At 37.9% G+C, this 19,812-nt stretch overlaps 1 protein-coding gene across 5 annotated transcripts; it reads left to right on the top strand.

Annotated features, from left to right (window-relative positions):
- The first annotated feature begins 101 nt into the window (after window positions 1–101).
- LOC113195402 (zinc finger protein 717-like) lies at window positions 102–18,939 on the top strand. Of its 5 annotated transcripts, none has more exons than XM_077792380.1 (7): window positions 102–443; window positions 3,534–3,631; window positions 4,808–4,955; window positions 12,793–12,919; window positions 13,828–13,920; window positions 17,071–17,180; window positions 18,560–18,939. In XM_077792380.1, the coding sequence occupies exons 1-7, from the start codon at window positions 381–383 to the stop codon at window positions 18,608–18,610; spliced, it is 690 nt and encodes a 229-aa protein (XP_077648506.1). In that variant the 5' UTR covers window positions 102–380; the 3' UTR covers window positions 18,611–18,939. The 5 variants fall into 5 exon arrangements, with proteins under 5 accessions (XP_077648506.1, XP_077648503.1, XP_077648504.1 ...); XM_077792378.1 differs by having other exon boundaries at window positions 103–182; window positions 338–443; window positions 17,071–18,939; XM_077792377.1 differs by having other exon boundaries at window positions 17,071–18,939.
- The last annotated feature ends 873 nt before the right edge of the window (window positions 18,940–19,812 follow it).

Below are 19,812 nucleotides of genomic sequence, written 5' to 3'. Positions count from 1 at the left end.
GCGCAGTGCCTCGTGGGAAATGTAGTCTCCTCACTAACATGGCCCACCTGGTAGGCCGATTCATTCTGAGCATGCGCGGCCACGCCCACTCCCGCCGCGTTTCCGCTGAAGTTCTCGGGCAGAATTTCTCCCCACGCTCCAGAGCACACCTAGACTTGCGTTCTTTGTTTTTGAAAGTTGGTGTGAGTGGGTGGAGGTCCCCGAGCTTCGAAGTCCCTGAGGAGCAGGAGGGGTGTCTTGTTACTAGGGGAGATCAGAAACGTCCGCGGATCTCAGGGTCCGGGCCGTGACGGTGCCGGCCGGGGCCGCGGAAGGGACGACTGGGTTGTGCTTTCAGGACTTACCTCCTCGGGAGACCCGTCGCCGCCAGAAGGCAGGGGATGTGCCTCCAGAAGGCCGGAGGTTCTGAGGGAGGCGGTGGAGCAGAGGCTCTAGAGCCGGAGGTATGCTACGGTGAAGTCACAGGCCGCGCGCCCTTCGGATCCCGTCCTCACCCGGGTGGCGTCAGTTTACCCACGGGTGCGAGAAGCTTCCTAACCGAACTAGGAAAGTGACCCCCAAATTCCCAGAGAAATTGATCAGTGCGACGCGAGCGCGCTCGCAGGCTTGCCCTGCGGCCCTCGTGTCCGTGGGGTTCCTTGGCGACTCTTCAGAAAGTGAGGTTTCTGGTCCTTGTGATACCGCCAGTGTGACAGTCCTGCTCCCCGCACGTGTTGGAAGTTTAACGTTAGAGAAGCACCGAGGCCAGCATGTACAGCGGGGTTTATTCAAAAGGGGGCAACAGAATTCTCCTGGGAGGGAGAAGGGGCCATGGCTGGTATCCTGGGATCCCCTTTTTTATATGTCCTAGGCTTCCTTTGTTCTGCCCCCTTCCCCTTATCTCTCCTTCCTGACAAGTGACTAGGCCCAGGAATGCTGGTGTGTGTGTGGGGGTGTCAAGGTGGAAAACCGGTGGGCTGAGGGGGGAAGGGCAGAATGGAGCGGCAAGGACACTTTAATTAACCTTATAGCTCCCTGTAGGGAGGGGTAATTCTTGGGACAGGTTATCTTAGCAACAGATTGGGCTGGGACAGGTTCTTTTTTTTTTTTTTTTTTTTAAAGAGAGAGTGATAGAGGGAGAGAGAGAGAGAATTTCTTAATATTTATTTTTTAGTTATTGGCAGACACAACATCGTTGTTTGTATGTGGTGCTGAGGATCGAACCCAGGCCGCACGCATGCCAGGCGAGCGCGCTACCGCCTGAGCCACATCCTCAGCCCTGGGATAGGTTCTTGATAAGGGTGGAGGAAGGGCTCTGAAGGAATTAACATTTCTGTCCCTCAGTGGGCAGTCTCCAACTTCCCAGACTTACTCAAATTGGACTCCTTGATTCCACCTGACTCAATTTATCTATCTTTCCTGCCTGCCTGCCTAATTCCAGCCTCACTGTTTTCCTACCACCTCTAGTTACAGAAGTTTATAGAAATTTATAGAAGACCTAGTTTCCAGGGACAGTGAATTAGTCTACCAGGGAGATAAGTGAGACTAGCCAGCGAGAAATGAAAGATGGAGACCAGGTAGAGATACACATGAAAGTTTATTTGTTAGAGAGCTGACACTTAAAGCACCTCTCCCCTTAGAGGTAGAGGCAAAACTGGCTTGGGATCCCGGACTTTTTTAGGGCAGGCTCAGGGATTAGAGATGGTGTCCTAATGCAGGCCATTAAGGGTGGGGTTGGTATGAGGGAGTAGTGAGCCTATCTCAGAAAGGCCCTTGGGTGGGAAAGTGAAATTTTTCTTAAAATGATGACTGTAAAATGATGGCCGTGCAGATGCTAAGCAAGGACCTTACAATGATGGTCTCATTTTCCTTGGAACCAAGCACTTCTTAATGCACCTTGAGGAAGTGGCTCCATGAATAGGAATTCCAATTGAGAAACTACACCCAAGGCCAGAATCCTCCCACTAGTGCTTCTGCCCAAAGGCAGAAGAGCCAGAAAGGTGACTTTGCATAGCCTAAGTAATTATTGGCCCTACTGTTTAGAATGCCCAGGACTTGGTTGATTGTACCTCATCTAGTAGCTATCAAGGACTTGGTGGGATTGAAAGTTTGAACCATCTTTCAGAGTGGAAAGGTAAACTCGGCTAAGGGAGGATAGGCAAGGGCCTAGGAAATGGTACTTACTGGAAAATGATTAAAGATGTGGCCTGGGCTGGAGGCGTACCTGAAAGCATCTGTCTACAGTGCTTTGTACATACTGCAATTCCTTCAGTGTTTTTTTCCTCGTTGTTTGCTATATATTGAGTTATCTCAAACTTAGTCTATCACTGTAAAGAAAAGGAGACACAGAGAGAGATGCAGAGGCAGAAAATGGCTGCTGGTCCAAGGGGCCACATTTATTTATACCAGTAGGTTACATTAGATCATTAGTGCAATAACTACATTATTTTTAGTATATCATTAAGGTTGCTTGTTTTGCAATTATATTCTATAGTTCCAATATGCAATGTTAGAGCTTTATGTAGCTATCAAGAAAGTCTGTTTGAAGTTACTGTTAGGCAGGAAGATCCAGGAGCTTGGTGAAACATTGTTATCTAGCAAGCAAGTTCCTTTATTCCCAGGGACTATGTGCTTGAGATCAAAGTCGAGGCTGATAAGACTCTAGTATAGAGCCTCCTTATGGAGGACAGTACCACAGCAGCTAGGGATTGCCCAAGTATTAGTTATCTTACTAGTTCCTGGGAAAAACTGCAGAATATTCCAACTGTGGAAAACAAAACATCTGTTTTCCCCTGGGAGTTTGTTCAGGAGAGGAAATTTGCTGTCTTGTACATTTCCACCACCAGAACCCTTATATATCACCAGATTTGGCATGTAGGGATATGCTGATGCCACTTCTATTCTGATAGTTCTTCCTGATAATTCAGGGATTGTTTTCCAAAGTATTTCTTCTTTATAAGAAAGATTAAAAAAAAGTTGAATTCAGTTGCCTGGGGTCACATGATTTCAAATGTTAGCCATATTGACTTTTTCTCTTACATTACCCATTTTGCCACAATTAAGTCAAAATAAGTGTTTATTTATTTTGAGATTATTTTTGTGACACTGAAGTCAATATAGAACAAACATTGCTTTATAATACTGTGGCTTAAGCATTCTTATCCTTTTCTTTATCTCCAACATTTTCTGCAGATTATGTGACCTCAAAGGGATAATAACACAAATGTCTCCTACTTAATGTCGATAATCTGTTTTTAGAAATCATACATTTTCCACATACATTGTTTAAAATGTTAAAGTTAGACCTATGACACTTCAAACCAGTTTCTTAAAATGTAAATAAAATATATTGTACACTAAAAGTAACAAACTTTAAGGTAAACAGACTATGACATTAAAAAAAGTTTACTGATGTGTAAACAGTTTTATGATTCATATGATATCTGTTTGAGCCAGCAACCTCAGCTAAGTTCATTGAACTTACATTCATTCTGATTTTTAAAACTTCTACATATGTTTTTTTTTTTTTTTTAATTTTAATATTTATTTTTCAGTTCTCGGTGGACACAACATCTTTGTATGTGGTGCTGAGGATCGAACCCGGGCCGCACGCATGCCAGGAGAGCGCGCTACCGCTTGAGCCACATCTCCGGTCCTCTACATATGGTTTTGAAAAAATTTTTGATTATATTTGACATGTAATCTCTCCCAGGTAGTTTTGTTAAAAGCATTGAACTATGGTGACTTTGATATGTCAGTTGGCATTCACTGTGTGAGGAACCAATCCAAAACTTATTGGCTTAAGGGGAAAAAAATTATTAGCTTAAAGTTCTGTTGATCTGCCTCTTTTTTTTTTTTTTTTGTATCAGGGATTGAACCCAGGAACATTTAAACCACTGAGCAACATTCCCATCCCTACTTTAGTTTTAATTTTTAGACAGGGTCTCACCAAGTTGTATAGGGCTTTGGTAAGTTACTGTGACTGGCCTCAAACTTGAAATCCTCCTGACTCAGCCTCCTGAGTTGCTGGGATTACAGACATGTGTCACCACGCCTGGTACTGATCTGCATTTTGAGGTGTGCTCATGTGGGCAGTTTCTATGCTTATGTTTCTTGGTTCACAAATTAAACTTTAGTCTAATTTTTGCTGAGGTTGGTGCAGGATGGCTTCATTGCCATTTCTGGTGGTTTGTACTGGCCATTGGCTCTTTTCTGGGTTTCTAACAGCGTAACCACAGGCTTTTTAATGTTAATTCTGTAAGAGGGCAAATGCTGGTGGGCAAGTACTTTTCAAACTAATATTTGTATTGTATTTCTAATACCCACTGGCCAAAGCAAGTGAAATGATAAAGCCCACTTTGTTGTCAGAACATACTGTACAAGGGCTTGGGTACAGTTCTGTCACTGGGAAGCATTACTGGAGCAGTGTACCACAAGACATACACGTTGTGCACATTTTTACCTATATGATTGTGGGTGAAATGTTGGGTTGTTCCATGATGTTAGGTATATATCAGTAAAATGTGTTATAGTGGAAATAGTTATATGGAGTCTTGTGTGGATTCCCCACATTAATAGGGGAATAGTTACTACAGCCCAATTGTATTTCTATAGCATTAATTTGATTTAAATTAAGTTATATTTTTAGGCAACATTAATATAAAATTAGTAGGTAATGCATGTTTTAATTAACCCCCAAATAAGTTCTAAGTCTAATCTCTACCTTAATGTAAATGCATCTTCAATAGGGTCTTAGTTGCCCCTTATTGAGTAAACTATTCTCCCACATAGAGGCTTTTTAATTTATTTATTTTTTTGTCTTTTTCAGCAAATATGTAGAGTGTTTTGAGCAGAATAATAATGTACTGAGCTCCACCAGTTCTCTCCTTAGTCCACTCTACTTGCCTGCTGTTCCAGCCATGCTTCCAGAGTTCTCTCTCTGTGTCCAAAAGCAACGAAAACTGAATAAATCTTTAGTAAGTTGTTTATTTATTTTTCACTTTGTTGTCATTGTATTTGGTGAGCTTTGTGAGACCCACAAATTAAAATGGAAAAAGAGAAATAAGTAAAACTCAGCTTCAGGAAACTGGACATAAAGTTGGCATGTAGATTATAGGTAGGTTATAAGACCTCAGAGTCACTTAAGTTTAATGCATCTATCTCTGATCTTTCTGACACCATGGCAAAAAGACGGTCACACTTGTTACATGATTGGAATGGAACATAAGAGGAGGGCATGCTAAATCCTCTTGGGGCATGAAAACTTGCTACCACCAAAGTCTGAAACACTGTCTTTATTGGTTATATAGATGATGTAGTGGAAAACTTTTCATTGACAATTTGGAAATAAACACTTTTTGTGTTCAGCATTAGATAGATTTACCTAATTGCTAAAGTAATGTGGTTCCAGACAGCTTTTGTACAACCATCCTAGATTCGGGGATTAAACTTGGAATGTGTGGAGGACTGAGTCAACCATAGGCCCTTAAATAACTCTCCATAATTTTTCCTCAGTTCATGTGTACAGGTTATACATCAGATCATTCAGTTACATTTTTTGGACTTGAACCCATGGAATGTAGTTGTAGTTCATTTCTTTTTCTTTTCTTTTTTTTTTTGGAGGCACTAGTCTGAGCAGTTGTTCCTGTTGGGCACCTGCTCCAGTTCTTTGATTAGGCAGTTGACACATACCTTTGTTTTATTTATTTATTTTTATGTTGAGGATTGCGCAAGTGCTAGGTGAGTGCTCTAGTTCTTCTAAAGCTCACCAGTAACCTAAATTATAGTCATATCTAGTACTATTCTCTGGTCTTTACCTTACTTGAATCTTTGGCTGTTTGCAGATGATCTTCTGGAAATTCTTCTGTATTAGTTTCTGTCATGGCCTCAGTGATGGTTCTTCTCTTTTACCTGTATTTCTTTTCTTCTTCATCTATGTGTCTCATCCTGTTCACGGTTTGTCCCTCTCTGCAGTTCTCCTTGATGATTCAGCTCTTTGTGGTTGGATGCTCCAACCTGTTTTTAGCTTGGTCTTTTGACTATAGATTTAACTTCCTGTACTTATTTTTTCATAGCCGTCCAAAAGGCAACTCCAAACCAACAAATCCAAATTGAAAGTCTCATCTTCCTCTATTTCTCTCATATGGCATTATTGCCATTTAGTCAGTGATCCAAATTACTGAAAAGGGATTTTTTTCCTGAGCTTTTTCCTTTCTTAGGTCTCATCTCATCTAATCTCATCTTACGTAAAGTGAGTATCCCATGATACTCTTGTTTGATTGTTCTTTTCATTTATTTTTGAGTCTGCACATGGTGGCAGCATAGAGGGAAGAACTTCTGGGACTCACAGTCACCTGAAGGGTGTGTTTGCTAGGTGATGAGGTTCAATTGCTAGTAGACTCTGATTCTGGCTAGCTATGTGACATCCTTAGCAGTACACAGAGAAAAAGCATTCAGGAATTAGTTGGAATGTTTGAACAAGTCAATAAAAATATTTGTGAAGAATGAAACCAAGAAGCACTGACAATTCCTACAATCAGTTTATAAGAATTCTAATTTAGCCAATACTTGATATTTTCTGTTGGGTGTAAAGTGATAACTCATTGTGTCTTTCATTTGCATTCCTCTAATGATGAATGATATTTCATATGCTTGTTGGCCATTAGTGTGTCATCATTGGAGAAATGGCTGTGGAAGTCCTTTATCTGTGCTTTAAATAAGTTTTTTCGTTTTTTTTTTTTTTTAATTGTGGGATGGAAGCAGTTCTTTAGGTATTTTGCATATTAACTTGTTATGAGGTATATGATTTAAAACTATTTTCTTTCATTCTGTAGTTGTCTTTTTATTCCAATTATGATAATGCACAAGAATTTTTTTTTGATCTACATTCATTTGTGTATTTTTACTTTTGCTACCTGTGCTTTTTAACATTATATCTATGAAGTCATTGCCAAATCCAATTTTATAAAGCCTTTCTGCTACATTTTCACCTAAGAGTTTTATAGTTTTAGTGTTAAATATAGGTTTTTGGACCATTTTGAGTTAATTTTTGTATGTGGTGTAAGGAAAGGTTCCAGCTTGTCTTTTGTATGTGGATATTCAGTTTTCCCAACACTGGTTGCTGGACTTTTCTGCACTGAGTGGGCTTGGCACCCTTGTGGAAGATCATTGGAAAATATATTTTCTAGACTACATCATGTATTTTGGTTTAAAAATATTGTCACCTCAGTGTATTGAGATAGCCAACTAGATTCAGAAGTTAATAATAAAATAAACATATACTGGGAAACTTGCAAATACCTATTTGCTGTCAATTTTTAATTATATAATTTTAAAAATTCAGGTATGACTGATGTACGAAATTGTCTATATTTAAAGTGTACATTTTGATGAGTTTGTGAATAAGCATTACTCACCTATGGCAACTTCCCCAAAATGATACATTAAGGGGCTGGGGATGTGACTCAAGCGGTAGTGCACTCGCCTGGAATGCGTGCTGCTTTGGGTTCGATCCTCAGCACCACATACAAATAAAGATGTTGTGTCTGCTGAAAACTAAAAAATAAATATTAAAAAAATTCTCTCTCTCTCTCTTTTTAAAAATAAAAAAAATAAAAAGTGATACATTAATATATCATCTCCAAGTTTCTATTGTATCCCCTCTTTTTATATGTAAAACACCTTTTTAAATGTAATAATGTTTATTACATTTTATATATAATAAACCTATAGGTAGATTTTATATGTAGTATCCCAGAAGGTAACCTTCTTAGCAGATATTTAAGTATATAACATAATATTCTGAATTGCATATACTGTTCTGTAGATTTAAGACTGATTCATATTTTATGACTGAAACTTAATACCCTTTGACCAACACCTCCCCAATTCCTTTGACCCTCAGCACATGGTAACTGCCATTCTACTTTATGCTTCTGTAAGCTTGAGTATTTTAAATTCTTGATATATATAGTATCCTAGTCTATTCATGTTGCTGTAACAAAAACGTGAGACTTGGTGCTTAATAAAGAACAAAAATTGCAGTTTTAGAGGCTGGAAAGTCCAAGATCAAGGTGCTGGCATCTGGTATCTGGTTAGGGTCTTGCTGCCTCCCCACATAGTGAAGGACATGGAAAGCAGAAGGGAGTGATTGAAGCCCTTTCTATCAAAGGGCCCTAATCCATTCCAGAGGAAGGAACTCTCATCTGATCACCCCACAGAGGCCCCACCTTCTAATACTGTCCACATGTTGATGTGAAATTTGGGGAACACATACATTTGGTTCATTGCTAGTGGCATTATGCAGTACTTTTTTGTATCTAGACCTATTTTACTTAGCATAATGTTCCCCAGGTACATTTGTGTTGTCACAAGTGGAGGGATTTCCTATTTAAGGCTGAATGATACTCTGTTGCCTGTATGGGCCACATTTTCTTTATCCATTCATTATTATTAAGTGCTTTTATATTATAAGTAGGAAGGTATTTTTAATATTTGTTTTATTATTAAGTAATAATTATCAAACTCAAGCTTTTAAGTGACTGGATTTTCTTTCTTTTTAAAATATTTTTTTTTAGCTGCCAATGGATTTTTTTTTTTAAACTTTATTTATATGTGGTGCTGAGGATCAAACCCAGGGCCTCACACATGCCAGGCAAGTGCTGTACCATTGAGACACAACCCCACTCCTGGATTTTCTTTTTTAAAAGAGAAAACCTCTTTTATTTTGTTAGAGCAGTTGAATTTCACAGTAGAATTTGAGGAAGGTGCATAGATTTCTTCCATAGTTGTATCCTTACACATGCACAGCATCCCCCTTTGTCAACATTCCTCAACAGAGTGGGAAATCAGTTACAATTGATGACCCTGCATTGACACTTAATAGTTGTCCAAAGGCCATGGTTTACGTTATAGTTCATTCTTGGTGTTGTGCACTCTGTGGGTTTGGAAAAATGTTAATGGTATGTTTCTAGCATTATAGTGCCATAGAGGGTATTTTCACTGCATTAAAAATCTACTGTGTTCCCTCTGTTCATCCCTCCTCATCCCCAGCCCTGGAAACTACTGATCTTTTTACCTTCTCCACAACTTTACCTTTTCCAGAATGTTACACAGCTGGAAATATAAAGTAAAAAGCCCTTTCAGACTGTTTTTTTAAAATTTCATAATGTGCCTTTTGAGATTTCTGTATGCCTTTCAGGACTTCGTAGCTCATTTCTTTCTAGTGCTGAGTAATATTTCATTGACCACATATGCTACAGTTTTATCTATTCACCTCTTGAAGGATAGCTTAATTACTTCCAGATTTTGACTTTGAATAAAACTACTATAAACATTTGTTTACAGGTTTTTATTCTGGGAGTGGTTTTCACCTCTTTTGTGTAAATACCAATGAGCATGATTGCTGGATCATATGGTAAGAGCATGTTTAGTGTCATAGTAAATCACCAAAATGTCTCCCTTGGTGACTGTCCTGTTTTGCATTCCCACAAGCAGTGCGTGAGTTTCTCTTGTTCCATGTCTTCATTAGCATTTGGTATCAGTGTTCCATATTTTGTTCTTTCTGCTAGTTAATGTAGTGATATCTCATTGTTATTTTAATTTGCATTTCCCTGATGTCTTATGATATAGAGCATCTCTTCCTGTGTTTATTGATTGACTGTGTCTTCTCTGTTTGGGTATCTGTTAAGCTCTTTGTGTTCTTATGATAGCTATAGAGTTTTGAGTTCTTTTAATGTTTTACATAACAGTCCTTTTATCAGATTTGTCTTCTGCAAATATTTTCTTCCAGCCTATGACTTATTTTCTCATTCTTTTGACAATGTCTTTTGCAGTAAAGAAGAAATGTTAATGAAGTCAAATTTATCTATCATTTCTTCCCTGAATTTTGATTTTGGCTTTGTATGTACAAAGTCATTACTTTCCCCTCGGTCATCTAGGTTGTTTTTATATGTTCTAGAGTTTTATAATTTTTCATCTTACATTTTAGTTTGTGATCCATTTTGATTTAATTTTTATAATGGGAATGTCTAGATTCACTTTTCTTGTGTATAGATTCCTAGTTGTCCCAACTCCATATATTTTAAAGAATAACTTTGATTCATTCCTTTGTCAAAGACCAGTTGATTATAATTATATGGAACTAATTCTAGGCTCTCTGTTCTGTTCCATTAAATTGAATCTTTTGGTCAAAGTTTGTAAAAACTGACATTGATAATATTGAGATTTTCTGTTCATGGACATAGAGTATTCACTTAGTTGTGCTTTGATTTTGTTCAGAAAGATTTTGTATGTATAGAGATATTGTGTTATTTTGTTAGATTCATATGGATTTCATTTTGGGGTGCCAATATAAGTAGTACTGTGTTTTCATTTAAAAATTCCACTTGTTCATTGCTGATATTTAGGAAATTGAAAAATGTTTATACATTAACCTTATAGGCTGTAATCTTGTTATAATCACTTATTCCAGTTTTTTTTTCTTTAACAGTTTTTTTCTACATAGATGACAGTTGTATTATCTGTAGTCAGTTTTATTTATTCTTTTTCTGCATAACCTTTATTTCGTTTTCTTGTGTTACTGTATTAGCTAGTACTTCTATAGTTATGAAAGATGTGATAAGAGGGTACAACCTTGCTTTCTTTAGTCTTGCAAGAAAGGTTTGAATTTCTCACCTGTTAGATGTAGGTTTTTGTGGGTATTTGTTATCAAGTTGAGGAGAGTTTTTATCACAAATGGATGGCAAGTTTTTTCAAGTGATTTTTCTGCATCTGTTGTGTAATCATGTGATTTTTTTCTTCTTCAGACTATTGATGTGATGAGTGGTATCAGTTGATATTCAAATGCTGAGCCAGCCTTGTGTGCTTGGGATAAATTCCACTTGTTTTGATGTATAATTCTTTTTGTAGATTGTTGGATTCAATTTGCTGATATTCTACTGAGAATTTCTTTCTTTTTTTTTTTTTTTGATCTGTGTTCATGAGAGGTAATGGTCTGTAGTTTTCTGTATTTGGGTAGTGCTGGTTTCATAAAATGAACCATAATATTCTATCTGCTCCTTTCCTCTGAAATAGATTGTAGGGAATTGATATAATTTCTTCCTTAATATTTTATTGAATTCACCGGTGAATGTATACACAACAGGTACTATATTTGAAGATTAATAATTATTCTGTTCTTTAATAAATATATATTTATTATTGTATATTACTTGTGTGAGTTTTTGTAAATTATATCTTTGGAAGAATTGGTTTGGCCTATTCTGAAAATAATATTAGGGACTTTCACAGTTGAAAAGGAGGAGCACATTCCAGGTGGTGAGGGGCAAACACAAGTATAGAATAGTCACTAAAGTAACCCATATCTTTGCAGAGATTTAAGATCGTAATGAGGCACAGCTACAGTTCACTTCAGCATGTGATGACAATCAGAAACTAGGGCCTTGCCACCTGTGTGGGTGCACATTTTCGTTTTTTGTTTGAGATAGCCTGATACTCTCAGTATTACTTCTCCCTTCTTATTTGGGTGGAAGTCCCTTTATTCCCTGTTAATCTCTTAAGATTATTCACTGTCATGGCTACAGGTACCGTTGAAATCTTGGTACTTCAAATTTTAATGTTCAGCTGATGTCTCTTTCCTATACTCCACATTCATATCCAGTTGCCTGGTGGACATCCCACATAAGAAATTTCAGTTATTTCATTTGCGATATCTACAAGTCTAGGTTATTTCTGCCCCCTCACATTCTTCCATTTTTCACATTTCACTTTGGAGCACAGTATCTAACTAACTGCCATCATACATGTAGCCTGGAAGTAATAGTTCTCTTTGACCCTCTGTTCAGCAAGTTAATACCACATTCTGTTTCTGCTTATATTTTTCATTGTTTCATTTTCTCATTATGTATATTTACTGTTCTAATATAGGTGGTAAGCTGTCACCCTTTTTCTTCCTTTATCACTCTTTCTTAAGCTCTTTGCCACTCTCCTTCCAGGGTTGACTATTAAATGCATATCTGTTCATGAAACTTACTTTTTCTTATAGGGCTTCCTTATTTATATTGTGTGGTTAGGGAAGTGGCAGTCCACCCTGTCGTGCCCACAAACAATCCTTTAGCATATAGGAAGGACATTTTGGGACATGTATATGTTTTTAATGTATAAACAATTAAAAGATGGTAGGTACATACAGTGTTTTTGTTGTTGGAATTGGATCATAAATTCATACCAACTCAATAATAAGTTCCTTCAGTATTGCATGAATCTCTTATCATGGCCCAAGATCATTCACCTTGGCAGGGCACTGTGTTTAATTTCATTAATGTGTTGTGCATTGTTTGTGGTACACACATTCATGAAAACACAGTTCACATGGAAAAGCTGAACATCTTTAGTGTTTCAGTGACACCAACCTCATAATACAAAATAGAATGGTGTTTTCTCCTTTTTTTCCCCCCAGTCTATATTGCACTTCTGTTTGTATTAATTCATCTTGCACATCATTCCAGGTCTGCATATATTCTTTGTCTTCATATCAGATCATAAGACTTTTAGAGGAACAGAGTTTTATTCATGCTTATCTCCCTCACAACAAGTATGGGTATACATATTTAAAATAAATTTTATAGTGGTAGTTTTGATAATAAATTTTTACTGTGGATACTTTCACTGTGATCTTTCCTTCATCCATCATATATAGTATAAAGCATTCTCTGTTGTGTGGAAGATACATGTAAGACATACACACCTATATAGAAGGGAGACAGACACAATCTCTGGAGGACTGATGACTTGAGGAGAAATGTGCTGTTGCAGGGGTTGGTGTCATTTGAGGATGTGTCTGTGGACTTCACCTGGGAGGAGTGGCAGAACCTGGATGATGCTCAGAGGACCCTGTATAGGGATGTGATGTTGGAGACCTACTACAGCCTAGTGTCACTGGGTGAGCAAAACTCCCCGATAACTTCCAGGAGCGGTATCCTTCCCTGCGCCCATTTGGCAAATATAAGAACCATTTATAAGGTTTAATGCTATTTAGGTATGGGATTCTAATTCATGTAGAATGTGCCTTTGTTTTTTTTTTTTTTTGGTATTGGGGGTTGGATCCAGGGATGCTACCTCTGAGTGCTTGTTATTTTTTATTTTGAGATAGAATCTCACTAACTTGCCTCGGTTGGCTTCCAACTTGTGATCCTCCTGCTTACCTTCTGAGCTGTTGGGATTACAGATTGGTACTCTCACACCTGGTAGTGTGTCATGCCTTATTAATGAAAGGCCTTTTTTGTGGGGAGCCATCGTGAACTACTTGAGGGGTCTTTACTTGGTACCGAGCCATGGAGACTTAGGTTTTATTCCTTGGGAACTATCCCGGCTCTCCCATGTGAATCAGATCACCCAAGGCATGAAATCTCTTGTCTTTGCTCTACTGAGTAGACAGCTCTTGTAACTTTTGTGTTGGGCATAACCCGCTGGAAACTGGACAGCCCACCTCCTACCTTATTTGGCAAAGAATAGTCCATGGAAAACCTTTGATGTTCCCCCCAAATAAATAAAGCAAGCAAAGGCTCCATTGCTCTCTTTCTAGTGTGGAAGCTTGATCCCTAAGATCGACTATCCCGCCCCTGCTTTTTAAAAATTACTTTCTGTGTCCTGTGTTTTTTTCACTTCCTTCTCTTTCTTAGCTTTTGTTTTGCAGCCATCCCACTCTACCAAGAGGAACCTTTACTTCCATCGCCTATGCGGGATGTGGGCAAGACCTTTCATTGAATAGTTCCTGAAGCCAAGCTCTTTTTTTTGGGAAGGAGCTAATGTGGCAGTTTGGCAAAATCTTACATTATTTCTCATTAACAGGGCACTGCATTATAAAACCTGAGGTGATCTTTAAGTTGGAGCAAGGAGCAGAGCCATGGATGGTAGGGGAACACCCAAACCAGACCCTCTCAGGTCAGTCAGTGCATATTGAGCACAGGGAGATTGGGAACAGTAAAATTCATCAGATGTTGGGAGTGTTGAGCTTACTCTACCTCTTTTTTGCTGCGTCCCTGTAAGGGTTCTGTATTTGGGATTGGGTTGTCTGATGATTTTATGGCTGTGGTGTGCTTGGTGGCTGAGAGTTTCTGTACAAAAGAACAGGTTGCTTAGTTGCTGGGAAAGTTTCTGTGCAAAGGTATGGAATGCCTAACTGCTGGGAAAGTTTTTGTGCAAAGACACAAGATGCCTAGCTGCTATAGCAATGCCCTGCATGAGGAGGCTCTGTGCTAGAGTCTTATCAGCCTTTACCTTGATCTCAGGCACACACCTCCTGGGAGTGTGTTTCACTGCTGTGCCTGTACCTGTCCACTCAGCAGTAGCTTTAAACAATGGACTTTCTTGAGATCTACACAAAGCTTCTAGTATTGCACATTGCAACTGTAGTTTGTAACTAAGTAATAACCTGCATAATGTTGCTAACTCTGTAACCTGCCTAATGACACAATGAACAATAATGTACTACTGATGCCAGTGACCTAATGTAACCTACTGACATAAATAAAGCTGGGAGCTTGGACAAAGGGCTATTCTGCCCCTATACTTTGTTTCTGTCCTCTTTTGGATTCTTTTTTTTTTTTTTTTTTTTTTTTTTTAAATTTTAAGATGTCAGTGGACCTTTATTTAATTTATTGTATGTGGTGCTGAGAATTGAACCCAGTGCCTCACACATGCTAGGCAAGTTCTCTTCCACTGAGCTACAACCCAGCCCTTCTTTTGATTTCTTTACAGCTTTTGATTTCTTTATAGGTCCCAGACCTGAGGAGAGCTGGATCAAAGATTTCTTTATTATATAGTCTACAGGGAGGGCTCTTATACATAAATCCTTGCCTTTTATTTTGCTGAGTATTTTAAACATTTACCTCTGGTCTATTCTCTGCCTTCCTTTTCTTAAATCTTTTTCTTTGTTTCTCACCTTTTCACATTTTCAGTTGCTGTCTTCCACCATTTCAGTGAAGTGGGTTTTTTCCCCCAGGCATTTTAAAAATATACATCCATTTATTCTTAAGCAGATTTTGAGCAGTGGAAATTTTATAATGTACTTATAACAAACGTGATCAATATATTGTCCCTCTTTTATGAAGTTTACACTCTAATGAGAGAGAAATAAGAAAAATGTGAATTAATTGGATGGGAAATATATAGAATATTTAACCAGAGTGAGAAAAGAAAATGGAATGTGATAATTCAGAAAGGATGGTCAGAGAAGGCAGTTTTAGGGAATTATTATGTATTTACTTTGGTATGGCTTCAGTTCAAGTTAACTTTTTCACCACTACTCACATATAATACCTTGGTGAATATAAAATCTATATTTGAGGGTGGACCATCCCTATCGGAGGTGCAAATTTGGACATTAGCATCTTTAAACAAAAATTTAAAGTCATTCTTGTACAGGAAGTCATCAGAGAGTTGATAAGATAGAAAAGAAGTCTAGGAGTGAGCCTGTCATCCAGAAATAAAGAATCATGAATCTGAGAAGGACCCAGAATAGGAGCATAGCAAAAGGTGGGCCTGGACTTCAGAATAGAAACAGGAGATGTTGGGTCTCCAGGCCAAGAAAACGAAGGTTTCATTTTGGAGGGCTCAAATTTCTGAGAGTTGAGTTTGAAGTCCCTATTTTCCCTTGTCTTTATGAACATCCTTCTAAAGCAAAGAAGATGAGAAATGTATGTGAAGCTCCATTTTCTAAGAAAATAGGAAGCAGCTGAAACTTTAGTACATAAAATAAAAGCTTTCAGAAGCAGTGAATTGTGCGACAGGGGTACTTGCATTAGGAATCGGAGGGACAAGTCAGGCTGTGGATCTCAGAAGAAACCAGAAAGGCAGTTTCTGGTGGGCACCGCATGGGTTAGGGAGCAAGTTGCTTTAGACCAGCATGTTACGGAAGCCCAGGGTTATAGGTTAAAGTATCTCATATCTGTTATGGCCTGAGAAGCAAAGTAAGCCAGGTTTAATTAGGAATTTGGAGAAAGCTGTCATCATCTAGCACAGGGAAAAGAGTCAAACTTACTACCCCAGATAGTATATTTTTTATTACATTAAATCAGAAGGAAAATCATGTAGTCATGGACTGCCTAACATTTCAGGCTATTATGGACCATGAATCCATCTAAATAATCTTGGTTCCAAAAGATTATGTTACAGCTCAAAAATTCCTATTATTTAATGACATGGTAAGCATTATAATGTCATAGCCCAGTGCATAACCCACATGTTTGTGGTGAAGCTGGTATTGTAAAACTTAGTCCTCTAAGTTGTGTATAGGACATAATTCTTGATAATTTTTAGTCTCTTACTACAATGAAATACCTAAGGCAGCTAACTGATAATGGGTAAAGTTCAGTTGGGCCTAATGGTTCTGGAGATTCTGGTCCAAAATAGACCCCATCACTTTTGGCCATTGGAAAGGGTGGAAATATTGGGAGCATGATGGCAAATTACTTACATTTTGAGTCAGGAAACAAGGGTGGGAGAGGATGGGCCATGTTCTCACAATCTACTTCGAGGACACACCTCCAGGGACCTTAGGACCTGCTTCTGGGTCAGGCTTCATGAAGGTCCACAGCAACTTCCAGTAGTGCCAACTTGGAGACAAAGTCATTAACACATGGGCCTGTGGAGGATGTTTAACATTCAAACTGTAGCAGTAATTATAATAAATTACTATGGTACCGTTTTATATATTTACTATACTATAGTTTTTATTATTTTAAGGCATACTCTTCTACTTATAAAAATGTTTGTTTTTAGACAGTATGCTGTGTTACCCTAGGAGCAGCCTCAGCTTGTGTTTACTGTGTCTCCACACAGGTCCTGTATCATTTAGATTTCTGTAAGCGCACTCTGTGATGTTTATACAATAACAAAATTGTGTAATGACACTTTTTTCCTCAAGTGTTCTTGACATTAAGTGATGCATGACTATACTCATATAGTCACTATTCATCATTGATTAATTACAAATGATAGGCTGCTAAGGCAGGAAGAAAGAACTTTACTTTTACATGAGCATTCCATAAGAAATGCTTATAGTTATGAATTTGTTTTTGTTTTTCATTTTAGATGTCCAGAAAGTGGATGACCAAATAGACAGGAGCCAAGAAAGCCAAGACAGACGTTTGTGGCAAGTTGTAATCACCAACAGCAATTCATCAACTAAGGAGAGAGTTGAAGTAGGAAAACAATTTAAATTGAGCTCAAGATTAATTTTAAATAATGGGAACTATTTAGAAAAAAGGCCTGAGGGGTTTAATGTGCATCAAAACAGGCTTCTCTCTAGGGAACCTGATACAAGTAATGTAATCGGGAAGTCTCTCAGATGTCCTCAGCATCTTGGTCAGAATCAGCAGGAGGAATTTGAACATTGTGGACAAGTTAAAGGCTTGAACACACAGGTGAATGTATTGAAATATGAGAGGGTTCCTATGAGAAATACCTGTGGAGAGAAAGACTGTGGGAAAGGCTGTGATGGTTCATTTTTTATTGATGGAGAGACTACTCAGGTGAGGAAGAAAACTTTCTACAAAAAGCCTAAAAGTCAGCAAATACACATAGGAGAGAGACCCTCTGAATATATTAAAGATAAGGAAACCTTCACTAGCTGTTCAGACCCTATAATACATCAGAGGGCATGTAGAGGGAAAAACCTTTATGCATGTAATCACTGTGAGAAATCTTTCAACCGTAAGTCCAACCTTGTCATCCATCAGCGAATTCACACAGGGGAAAGGCCCTATCAATATAATGAATGTGGGAGAACCTTTTCCCGGAACTGTCACCTGAGGGAGCATCATAAAACTCACACAGGAGATAAACCCTACAAATGTAATGAGTGTGGGAAGACTTTCAATCACAAGGTAGGCCTCACTGTACACCAGAGAACTCACACAGGTGAAAAACCCTATGAGTGTAAAGAATGTGGGAAAACCTTTTGCCAGAAGCCACACCTCTGTAAGCATCAGAGAATTCACACTGGAGAGAGACCCTATGAATGTAAAGAATGTAGGAAATCTTTCAGGGTCAAGTCAAAACTCACTGAACACCAGAGAAATCACACAGGTGAAAATCTCTATAAATGTGAAGAGTGTAGAAAAGCTTTCAACAATAGATCAGCCTTCATTGTCCATCAGAGAACTCACACAGGAGAAAGACCCTATGAATGTAATGTATGTGGGAAAACCTTTAGCCAGAAGGGAAATCTTGGTGAACATCAGAGAATTCACACAGGGGAGAAGCCCTATGAGTGTAAAGAATGTGGAAAAGTGTTTTCCCACAGGTCCAACTACAGCAAGCACCAGTTAAGTCATGTAAAGGAAACACCCCAAGAACATATGAGTGTGGGAAAATCTCTTGCCAGGTCACAGCACCCTTAATTTTGTATGGTAGAGACTGGCCAAGTGTTCTCCAAAGTCCATTTTCTTTCCTTCTGGAAACAGCGTGCATTTCTCAGTGCCCTGTTGGGGTACCATGTAAATAGCTCTTCAGGTAAATAGGGACACAAGCGTTGAATCTTATTTCCAAGCATGGTGCAATATAAAAGCTGTGCCGTCAGTCCTTCCAGATGTCTCATGCTCTGTGGATCTCGTGTGAAGATGGCCACTAAGATGTCCTTCAGAACTTTAAATGGGAGAAGGTAACTATGATTTAAGACAAAAAGAAATGACTCACAAGATCAGGGATTATCCCACTTCTATCCTAGAACCCTTGATTTATACTTTATGTGAGTGAAAAGTAAATACTCTTTTGGGCTATCTCATATGTGATCTGTTTGCATTACAATAGAAACATCTCATTGTAGCTAAAAATAAATATCTTTAATCCATCAGCCCTTCAAAAGCTTCCAATATTTTTGTACAGAAGAGAATTTATAATTATGGGAATTATAACTGTGTTCAGAACGCTTGACCTGCCAATCATAGAGACTAATGCTTCTGTGTAAGAGTTTTGGTTCTTTTTTTATGGTTTTATTTATTTTTAAAATAAATTTACATATATAATTCTGCTTCAACATTCAGATTTATGTGCATATATTGATACACACACACACACACACACACATACACACACACACACATTTTAAAGGTAACCCTCTCCATAAGCCTAGTCCATAACTCAGAATTCAACCTAACACTACCCATATCCATGAGCCTTTTATACAGAAATTATAATCATTACATTGAATATTCATGTATTTTTAATACATACATTCCTGTATGTTTATATACATTCATACATATACATATATCCTATTGGTAAACAAAATACTACACATAAATTTTAACATATTCATTTATATATTTATAACACTACATCTAAGTCAAATTGTAAGCATCCATCTCAACACAAATCCAGATACATATAAATATTTTAATGTATATCCATATTGAATTTATACATATGGATATAAATGTTTAAACCTTAGCTCTAACCTTAATCCTTTTTCAACTACATGGTCTGTCAGTACAACTGTGGCTCAACAGAAACCTCTACACATATAGACCAGATCACTTTACATGAATGTACCTATATAGTTGGGGATATAAATTTTTAAATTCACATAAAAATCCAGATATTTTATATATATATATTTTCATTTCCATTGGCAAGCCCCAAATTTAACATATAACCAAAATACCACATAACTTTAAAATAGCCATAGATAAAAGTATATATATTTATAAACTTTCATATAATTTTAATTCTATATTGATATATGTATTCCAGTGGTAACACCGTCAACCTAGTCCCTAACTCGGAACTAAATTTATCCTTACAGATAACCATCAATCTTCTATACAAAAATTA

The sequence above is a fragment of the Urocitellus parryii genome, chromosome 13, assembly GCF_045843805.1.
Source record: "Urocitellus parryii isolate mUroPar1 chromosome 13, mUroPar1.hap1, whole genome shotgun sequence".
Lineage (NCBI taxonomy): Eukaryota > Metazoa > Chordata > Mammalia > Rodentia > Sciuridae > Urocitellus > Urocitellus parryii.
This window is presented reverse-complemented; position numbering and strand designations above follow the sequence as displayed.

Bases quoted from the DNA above. Each gene is read 5' to 3' on its own strand.
- LOC113195402 (XM_077792377.1), top strand. From the start codon at position 381: ATGTGCCTCCAGAAGGCCGGAGGTTCTGAGGGAGGCGGTGGAGCAGAG. The intron at 3,632-4,807 runs GTCCTCTACATA...TGTCTTTTTCAG, and splicing joins CCGCTTGAGCCACATCTCCG to CAAATATGTAGAGTGTTTTG. The intron at 4,956-12,792 runs GTAAGTTGTTTA...GTGCTGTTGCAG, and splicing joins GAAAACTGAATAAATCTTTA to GGGTTGGTGTCATTTGAGGA.